General features: G+C 43.2%; 1 protein-coding gene across 1 annotated transcript; it reads left to right on the top strand.

Annotated features, from left to right (window-relative positions):
• The first annotated feature begins 2555 nt into the window (after nt 1-2555).
• On the top strand, nt 2556-9996 carry IL12B (interleukin 12B). The gene is made up of 6 exons (XM_062002913.1): nt 2556-2637; nt 4451-4732; nt 5850-5967; nt 6973-7163; nt 7971-8116; nt 9871-9996. Exons 1-6 carry the CDS (start codon nt 2556-2558, stop codon nt 9994-9996), a joined length of 945 nt encoding a protein of 314 aa, XP_061858897.1.
• The last annotated feature ends 284 nt before the right edge of the window (nt 9997-10280 follow it).

Below are 10280 nucleotides of genomic sequence, written 5' to 3'. Positions count from 1 at the left end.
TAAAACGAAGCATCCCTTTCAGAATTTAGAAGTATTTATAAGGGAGCCAGCACTTTGCTTCCTTCAGATCACAAAACCAATCTGCTTGGCTACTTCAGCTAACAGGCATCACAGCAAAAGGTGAGAATTCCTTTCTTCTCTAACACTGGGGTAACACAAGGCTGGTACCAGCTGCTTCAGATAAAACTAATGAGAACTTTAAATTAGTTCTTTTAAAGTGTTTTTAAATAGTAGTTGTGACATTTTTCTCAGGACAGTATATGCTTATATGCCTGGAGTACGTAAGGTGTTTATGTCTATAACTCAGAGAATTGTTGTCTAACTATCAGAACAGCTGATGTTATAAGGCAATAATCTTTTGTATCTTACCATGTGCCTGGGGGTGTGCATCAAAAAACGTGTATTTATGGGCAGATCATTCTCTGTCTTAAAAAACACGCAACAGCATTGACTTGCCCCTGCCTTGAGCTGGGACTGGCCCAGGTGACATCCAGAGGTCCTTTCTGACATAAATCATTCTGTGCTTCTCAGGGAAGGAATCTGTGCTGATTTCCAGCTGTTTGTGCTCCAGATCACAGGGAACTTACAACACGCACGTTCCGTATATATCTCATAATCTCATTTCTATACGATGTGTATGTTCCCTGTGATCTCCTCATCTCTGAAGTTCTCAGACACCTGCACTGATTAGTGATGTGGTGGTTGGAAAATGAGTTTCTTTCTGATGAATTTTTCCATAAAATGTTGAGATGGGCAAGGAGGTGCTCTCCTCTCACTTCAAAAATTAAGTACTTTACATGAAAATTGTTAACTTTTTTCATCAAAAACTGGAATCTTGAAGCTTTTCCCTAAAACCATGAGAAACTTTTCTGTTTTCAAGGTTTCTATTTTGATGAAAGGTTGACAGAGAAAAGAAGGTGTGTTTTACACCATTCTCCTTCGAGTTTCAGTTAATATGTCAGATATTGGTTTTATGAAGCACAGTGATGAAACGAATGAATGTCTTTCAGAAAGCTGCAAAATGTAGTCTTCTTTTGCAAATTACAGATAATCCTGCAGTAGAAAATCAGCAGTAGCTGTTTGTCTTTTAATGAAGCAATATACTGCTGACAGGCTGTTTGGCAGTATGTGACTTTTCACAGAGGTTCGTGCCTCTGAGTACAGCTGCAATGTGAGCTGGTTCCTCTACTAGATACTCTCTCTGGATACTCTAATTGCAGCTTCTGGTCCCATTAGTAGGAATTTGTACACTGCTGTGCAGTGTACAAAATGAGATGGCACATGTTCTTGGGATTGATCCAGAGACAGACAACTTCTGACCAAGATTAAGGGCTGCTAATAGCAGTAAGGCCAGAGAGAAACGGATTTGGTGCCCATAGAATCACACACACACACACACACATACTCTTCCTCCATAAACCCAAATGGAATTATTCTGTAGCACATGAGAAGAAATCAGGACTACTGCTCCCTTTCCACTGAAAAAGGCTAGTTTGAGGAAGAAAAAAACCCCAAACCATTTTCTTTTGTGATTTTCATGTGCATTCATATTCCTACTGTGGACAGAATAGACCTGGAAAGATATTCACCAATCTCTGTTTCTAAGCCATACTCACGATATTTTGGCTTAATCTCCAGTTGAAAAAGGTCTGAAAGTGTATCTAAATAACTGTTGTCAAAAGTTTTTTATGCACCCAGTGGTTACTACAATATTTGGCAAATATATTCTGTGTTTCATGATGACATCTAGCTGCATTTTGAGTTCAGGGCAAATACACTTTTATATATTGCACATCCAGCTGTATACTTATATATTCTCAAGTGAGATATGTGTTTATGTCTCAAGTGAACACAGCAACAATGATATATGTATCCAGCCATTTCTGCAAATACAATGACAGCTCTGAATCCAGCAGGAATTTGGCCTGGAATTACTTGTAAAATTAGACTGTGCAACCTCAGGTGGATATTGGAAGTAGTATCAGCCAGGCAAGTATCGGTATCTACAAGTGTCAGGCAAGTGCCAGGCTCTCCACTGCATTACTGAAATTGATGCTTGTTCTCACAGAGATGGTGAATACCACAGTACATGGAAAGGCTTCAGCAGGTCCTTGATTTTATTCACACTCCTTTGTTTTGTCACAACTACTGACATGATTAAATCAAGGAAGCTTTGTATGTCTGGAATTTAACGGCCATTGGCACTTGAGTCCAATGCCTGGTTCATACAACTACCTTCACTGGCATCAGCAGGACTTTTCTTGCATAAGGAGTATTTCACTGAGGGACCTGGGAATGCTTCTGAGTCCCTGACCACATCAGACCCATTTGCTCTAAGTTCCATGTTTTCTTCTCAAAAGTGTTTTGTGGTGTAACAAGCAGATCAAAATCTTGGCTTGAGCTCCAGTACAAACTTGATATTCAATTTTTATGTAGCCAAAGAAAATGGCAGAATGTTTCTTAGTTCACTGGAACTGACTCTGTCTTCTTATTATCCTGTCTAGAATTGAGTGGGATTTCAGTATAAATTCTAATATTTTTTCTCTTTCCTGCAGATGTCTCACCTACTGTTTGTCTTACTTTCATTATTTTCCTTTGCTGCTCTTCTGGAAGCACAGTGGAAATTGAGGGAAAATGGTAAGCAGCCTTCACTTACTGAGATCTACATCTGACTGTAGCACACAAGGGCCCTTCAGAATTATACTTGTGTCCACAAACACAGAATTTTTTAACTATAGCATCTTGGGGCAAGGTCCTTCCTATTTGTGAATAACTAGACAACTAATTGGTACTAATAGAACAAATATTTAGAAGTCTTAAAATGTTGTACAATGGCCATTCTGAGTATTTGCATTAGAAACAGTCTTATTTCCTATTCCCTATTCTCTTGTTTCAAAAGTTTCAGTCATGCAGTCTGGAAGCAGAAACAGTATCTTGTGACTTAGGTAACAGCCCACAAACAAACAAGTGAAGAATTAGCTGTCAGAAAAAGAATATTTCACACTCAAACCTAAAACCTAGAAATAGTTTATCTAGACTTTCTGGTAAATAAACGTAAATACTTTTGTAAAGATACAGAGTCAGTACCAAACAAACAAACCTTTTGAATAACTTAACACAAAATTGGGCTAAATTCAGATAATCAGATTTGCTTTTCTAATTCACTCACTGTAGCTCTATAATCCAAGCTGTCTTCAGTGCAATTATGCAAAAAAGAAGGAGCTTAATGAATGTGAGAAAAACATTCTCAACTTGATTGTGTTTTGTTTGTAAAAAGAAATTCAATTACTTTTCCCTGTAATCTATCCTGGGGGAACACCATGGCTGAAAACTGCAAATATGTTTCATAGAATCTTTGTAAGCTTTATCTTGCCTGTGCTTCAAAGATCCCTAAGCAAAGATCCATAAGATCTGCCAAGCTTCCTCCATTTGCATGTTTTCTACCACTTTAGACTCAGCGTTTGACATGGATTTCTTAAGTGTTTCTTTCATTCTGGTAGTGGAATGCTCTGATGAAATAGTCTTAGAGCTCACTGGAACTCTGATTTCTTGAGCTGAGTGCTTGCTGTGGTGCTCACACAGTAAGAAGCAAATGTTTGCCACTTGGTGAAGGTAGAAGAGTCTCTGAGAGTGCTGAACATGACTGGGGAGCCTGTGACAGCAGTAGTATATCTCAGCAACAGCAGTTAAATTTGAGATTTCTTGCCACACAGAAATGCAGGTGAAGTTCATCAGCCAGCCACAGCAAAGAGACAAAATAAGACTGTGTTTCTTTAATGGAATTGTTCCCAGATGTTTTGTTAGATGGTGTGTCTTGCAATTTGGAAACACCAGCAGGATGCTTCAGAGTTACAAGGTGGCGTTCAGAAGATCACATCTCCCTATCGCAGTCCACTTGGCTCTGCTGTAGCTCAGCAATCCCTGTCCTTAGTAATTGCTCCACTGGGGCCAGGGTGATAGGACTACAGATTGTTCCCTGCAGAATACAGAAAATAGCATCAGCAACAGGCAAATACAACACACTTACTCTGAGCTCCCCTCCTTCTCATTGCTCAGATCAGACCTTTGATGCTGAAGAAGGCAAAGCATAGTATGGAGTGGTTTTATGTGCCATGCAGGAGGAATATCTGGGCTTGGAGTGTCCTGGTATTCTCACCTTTAAAACAAAGGTACCTGCCTGGGGTTATGGATCAGCAGGTGGGGAAAAGTGGGGAAAAAACCCACTTTTTCCACTCAAATGTCATCCCTATTGATGAGCAGGTTCTAGATAAACTAAGTTTCTAAGTAGAACCTTCTCTTGTAGTAAAGAATTCCAGGTGATGGTGAGGCCTTGGTCAAGAGAGCCAGAGATTTGACAGTGGTTCTGTCAGACTGTGGAGCTGAGAAAAGGGCTCTGTTAATCTTCACACTATTGAGTAGCTGCTAACATGTCTTTCTCTGCAATGTCCAGTGTACGTCATAGAATCCGAGTGGAATGATGACACACCAGCTAAGAAAGTGGAGCTCACCTGTAACACACCTGATGAAGCACTGGCAGTTTACTGGAAAAAGGGCACCGAGCTGAAAGGAACTGGAAAGACTCTGATTGCCGAAGTGAAAGAGTTCCCAGATGCTGGCAACTACACCTGTCTGACAGCTAATACCCACGAAGTTGTCAGCTATGATTTCTTCCTCATAACCAAAATAGACTCCCATGGGCAAATGATAAGGTCAATTCTGAAAAGCTTTCAAGGTAGAGTCACAAAATGATGTGATGTGTCTTGCTCAGCTTTGTGCATTGGAGCTTTGTGAGGACCAAAGCGAGCTTTCTGGAGAAATGAATGAGAAATACCCACTTTAATATGGGTCCTTTTCAAATACTCCTGAGGGTGTGTATATGGGGTAGTTGATGAGCAACACTGGAATCGGTTGCCACAGGATTAATTTAGGACTCTCTAGTTCTATAGGAGAGATGATGGGAATTATTAGGTACAGGATAACATCAATATCACACCACTGCTTTTCTGATGGGGGAGCAGTTGATTTGCTTTGCCTCAGTCTTGCAGACTCACCACCGAGGAAAGGGTTTGCAAAACCAGGGCTACATAATTTGTCAGAAACAGGGACTGATCTAGATTTTAAGTGCTGTCATTTAGGCTTCTCCATTCATGATTATTCCACTGGGAAAACCCTGTGAAGTTTTGCATTTTCTGCATGAACCTCACGTATCCATGCCTCATATTGGACTCCCTCATTGTAGTGCCAGGAACTAAGGAATTTCCAAGGCTTTTTCCTTGACTGCTGGACCCACATACCAGATGCAGCAGGATGGTCTGCCAGTCAGCTACATCCAGTGTACAATATAGAGTTTCTGAGGCTCTGCAGTGCTGGGCAGCAGTAATAAAACACACACCTACACTGAGGACTCATTCCTTTCTCATATTGGAAACATTCTTCATCAAGTGTCCCAGCATGTTAAAATGTGAGATTATCTACTGTGTGTACTCTCATCTGCAGGGCAGCAAATACAGAGGTTTGCCAGTTAAATAGCTGCAATGTTGCTTTGTGAAAAGAACAGGGGGTTTGTCTACCTAAATCTCTTACTGACAGCTATCTGCAACAGCTTGGGCTCCTGACAGTAGATGTCATTAAAGTGGTGCCATGTAAAGCAGCCTTCAGCCACTAACTGTGGGGATAAGCCTTTTTAGCTACAGGTGGCTCCCCAAGGGACAGCATGAGACTGTGTCTGTCTATGTACCCACCACCTTCCCAAGTGGAGAGAAGGCTACTAAATTACTGTTTTCTCTCCATTTGAACTATACTGGCAAAAAGCAACAAATAAATCGTGTTTTCTTTCTTTTTCCATCTAGAGCCAACCGTGACATTTATAAAATGTAAGGCAAAGAACTACTCTGGAATTTTCACTTGTTCATGGATGACAGAAATTGAGAGTCCAAATGTGAAGTTCACAATCAGAAGTCTAAAAGGGTAAGAGCTTGTACTTTCCTTAAGAATCTCGTAGCAAGGCTGGAACAGCCCTTTGTTTTACTCTGTGTAGGAGATCCTGGATTGTAGGTTATTGAGGACACATGGAAGGCAGGGAATCCCACTTCCAGAGACTGAACATCTGCAAAATGCAAAAAAACCTGGGGATAACAACTAAAAAAATGCATGGAAGTTGCTGAGAAATTAATACAGGCTTGAAAATGGAACACACCCCCACTGGACTGTTACAACTGCTACAGTATAGCCACAGAGTAAATTAAGCAATAGCAAAAACAGTTCATGTAGGGGAGTGGGGAAGTTGAGCCAAAAGCAGAAACAATCATAGCACTGAGTCCCTTCACAGTAGATCCAGTGGAATAAAGGGAGGAGGAGACTGCACCCACTGCAAAAGCCACATGTCCACTGACAAGTCTCTGTTGAGGAACACTGCAGAAACCTGCGAGGGAAATATGTGAGGGGAACCTTGTGGGGATTTCCTACCTCGCTCTGCTCTTGGGGGTTTCTCCAAAACACAGAGTGCTTCAGCAAATGTCATTTCTGACAACAACTGTAAAGTAGTTCATTTTGCTGAATGCAAAACACAGAACTGCATCCAAGTAGTACTTATAGATGGCTCTTGTTATTTTTTTTTTCCAGTAGATATATTTTAACCTTCCCTTATTTCCTCCAGCAAGATTTTGGAAAGGGCTAAGGAACAAAGTAAGATAGTAGAGCTTGTTGTGGGATAGCAGTGATAAGAAATAAGATATCTTGGTTTAGGTTTAAACTCTAATTCCTTCTGCTAAGGAAGGGGGGGGCTTTCAAGATTTCACTTTGATATGTAACATAGCACTGAAAATGTAAGGAGTCCCACTGAAGTGTTGAAGCACAGTTGTAAACTGCTACAGGCAACCTCAGAGTATTACCTGACCAACTTCACGTTATTTGTGGCAACAAATTCTCAGAACAAACCAGCATTTCTCCTTCTTTTCTCGGTTCTGTATTCAGCCCTGAAGATGTAACCTGCAGCACCCCTGTAGCTCACACAGATAAATCAGTGACTGAATACACAGTCCAGTGCCAGAAAGAAAACTACTGTCCATTTGCTGAAGAGCATCAGCCGATTGAGATGTTCCTGGAGGTCATTGATGAAGTGGAATATGAGAACTACACTAGCAGCTTCTTCATCAGAGATATCAGTGAGTAGACCAGGAATCATGATTAATTCTTGCTGCTGGTAGTGGAACTAACAACAATAGCTGATCAAACCAAGCTTGGGAATCCCTGCCCTGTTCTGTAAATCTGTATCAAGCCCCCAGTTACAGGAACAGGGGAAAACAAAACTTAGCAGCAATCTGGAAGAGGAGGAGGAAGTGAAGAAGCAATATCTCCCTAGCTTGTGACCTCCAACCCTCTTACACCCACATCTCCCAGAAATTTCTGTAGCACTCTGTACTAGATGAACATGTTTTAGAAGGGTTATGTGGGAGAGGTCAGAGATTAACCAATAACCCAGCAGGCTTTTCTCTGAGAAATGCAGATTTACTCAGATAATGGTTAATCTAATGTATGCTTCACTCCTGATCCATTCTTACAAATGGCCATCCAGGGCAGGTTAATAGAACCTGACAGGAAAAAAGAGGACCAGTCGTGACCATGACACCACAGGGCACAGGAAAATGAAGTAGCATGCTAAGGAAACGGATGCTTTTGTAAATGCCCTAACGGTCGGCAGGGGTTGAAGATATTCCTCTGTGTCACACAGAGACCTCTGCAGCCCTCCAAGAAAAAAAAAAAGATGGATCTCACCCAGAGAGACTCTGAGAGTGTATTTAATTTCCCATAAGGAGCCGACAAAGCAGTTGTTACACATCATGCCTACTCTTAATTTCATGGAGGCTTCCAAAGCTGACTCTGACAAAATTATTGACTGCAGTACACCAAGGACTGATATTATGCTGCTAATGAATAATGTGAATTAATTCCTTCTATGTTTTCTCTTGCAGTAAAACCCGACCCACCCAAATGTCAGTATGTGGCCACAAATGGGACAGTGACCTGGACATATCCCAGAACATGGAGTACACCAAAATCCTACTTCCCTTTGACTTTCAGGGTGAAAGTTGAAAGCACAAAGAAACGTGGAAGCCAGGTGGAGATACAACACTTGAAACATGATTTTCTTGCTTGAACTGACAGTGTGAATAGTGTAGCTTAGTATGCAAGAATCATGGACTAAAATATAAGAAACACAAAAGCACAGAAGGAAAAAAAAGAGTTCTGAGACCCAAATGTGGCAATGTTCTGTCTTGGCAGAAAAAGATCTCCTTCCCAGTTTTATGAGCAGTAAGATCCAAACAACACACTGTGGGGTGGATGCAACCCTGATGTAACTGGGGAGATAAAATCCTGCCCAGCATTGCATAGCTGTGCTTACATTAGAAAGGTATTTACTAATTCCTTAATAGGCTGTGTGGGTCCTAATGTGGGAAAATCCCCATTTCCAAATCAAGAAGTCTAGGATCTGTTGCTCTGATTTCCTTGTATGTTGTTTGCACATGGGTAGCTCAGACTTTCCTTATAGGTGAGTTGGCAAATAGGAATCATAGAATCATAGAATGGTAGGGTTGGAAGGGACCTTTAGAGATCATCCAGTCCAAACTCCCCCTGCAGAAGCAGGGTCACCTAGATCAGGTCACATAGGAACATGTCCAGGTGGGTCTTGAAGACCTCCAAGGAAGGAGCCTCCACAGCCCCTCTGGGCAGCCTGTGCCAGGGCTCCCTCACTGAAACAGGGAAATAGTTTTTCCTTATGTTTAAATGGCACTTGTTGTGTTCCAGCTTCATCCCATTACCCCTTGTCCTGTTGCTAGATACAATCTAAAAAAAGGATGTCCCAATCTCCTGACACCCACCCTTTAGATATTTATAACTGTTAATAAGATCACCCCTCAGTCTCCTCTTCTCCAGACTAAACAGCCCCAGTTCCCGCAGTCTTTCCTTGTATGAAAGATGCTCCACTCCCCTGATCATCTTGGTGTCCCTGTGCTGGACTCTCTCCAGCAGTTCTCTGTCCCTCTTGAGCTGAGGAGCCCAGAAGTGGACACAGGACTCCAGATGAGGCCTCACCAGGGCAGAGTAGAGAGGGAGAAGAACCTCCCTTGACCTGCTGCCCACACTCTTCTTGATACATCCCGGGCTGCCATTGGCCTCTTGGGCACATTGCTGGCTCATCTGGTAGCATTTCAGTGGAGACTGGCAAAGTGTCTTTGCCACTCGCTTTCCAGTTAATTGATAACTAAGCATTGCTATTCGCTTTAAATCACAAAATGGTTTTGCCTCCTTTGCTCACGGGCACACAGAAGGGTTTACAACAGCAGCCCAGCGATTTGCCGGGGATGGCAAAGAAATTAACAGCAGAACGGGAAAGAAATACAGAGAGCGGCTGAGCAGAGGGCAGAGGGCAGAAAAGCAAACGCAGGGTGGCGATGGCGTCAGTGTGTCACCCGCAGAGCGCCGGGGCCGGGCGCGGAGCCAGGCCGCACCGCCAGGGGGCGCGCTCCCGGTGTCCGCGGCTCGGCGCCGCCTGGTGGCGCCCGTCGGGGCGCAGCGCGCGGCCCCGTGCTGGGAGGGGAAGGGGACGGGGAAAAAGGCAGGTAAACCAATAAACCCTTTGCTTTAGGGCTGCTTCTGCTGGGGCTTGGATCACTTCACAGCGCTGCACAGTGCACTTTCTGTTTTGCTCCTCCGGAGGCTCAGGCTCTCCCGGGCCCCGATGGCTTTGGTGACGCTTGGTGCTTTCGGCACGGAATACAGTGGGGTTTTGAGTCAGGTGTGCTGGTTGCAATGTCTGGCACTTTATGTTTTGCTTTACGACTGGCTGATGGATCTGTGCCTTGCTCATAGGTCTACGATGTCGATGAGCAGTCTCTTCAGATTCCATCAGCTGGCCCGAAAGACAAGATCTCTGTGCAGGCCAGGGATCGCTATTACAATTCATCCTGGAGTGAGTGGTCTTCGCTGTGCAGGTAAGAACCAAAGAACTTTCTGCTGGAGGAGCAGGGATGATTCCTTATCTAGGAGAGCAGGGAGGCCATGCGTGCCTTCTGCTTCTTAAATACTCATTTATTACACATTTCCAGCACTGGAAGGGGCTGCCCAGGTGTGTTGTGGAGTCTCCTTCTCTGGAGACATTCAAAACCCACCTGAACGAGTTCCTGTGTGACCTACTCTAGGTGGTCCTGCTCTGGCAGGGGGGTTGGACTGGATGATCTTTCGAGGTCCCTTCCAACCCTTAAGATTCTGTGATATAACCA

This window comes from Colius striatus, chromosome 9 (assembly GCF_028858725.1).
Source record: "Colius striatus isolate bColStr4 chromosome 9, bColStr4.1.hap1, whole genome shotgun sequence".
Taxonomy (NCBI): domain Eukaryota; kingdom Metazoa; phylum Chordata; class Aves; order Coliiformes; family Coliidae; genus Colius; species Colius striatus.
This window is presented reverse-complemented; position numbering and strand designations above follow the sequence as displayed.

Excerpts from the sequence above, each read along its gene's own strand:
- IL12B (XM_062002913.1), top strand. The coding sequence starts at position 2,556 with ATGTCTCACCTACTGTTTGTCTTACTTTCATTATTTTCCTTTGCTGCT. Across the intron at positions 4,733-5,849 it reads AATTCTGAAAAGCTTTCAAG|AGCCAACCGTGACATTTATA; the intron begins GTAGAGTCACAA and ends TTTTCCATCTAG. Across the intron at positions 5,968-6,972 it reads ACAATCAGAAGTCTAAAAGG|CCCTGAAGATGTAACCTGCA; the intron begins GTAAGAGCTTGT and ends TTCTGTATTCAG.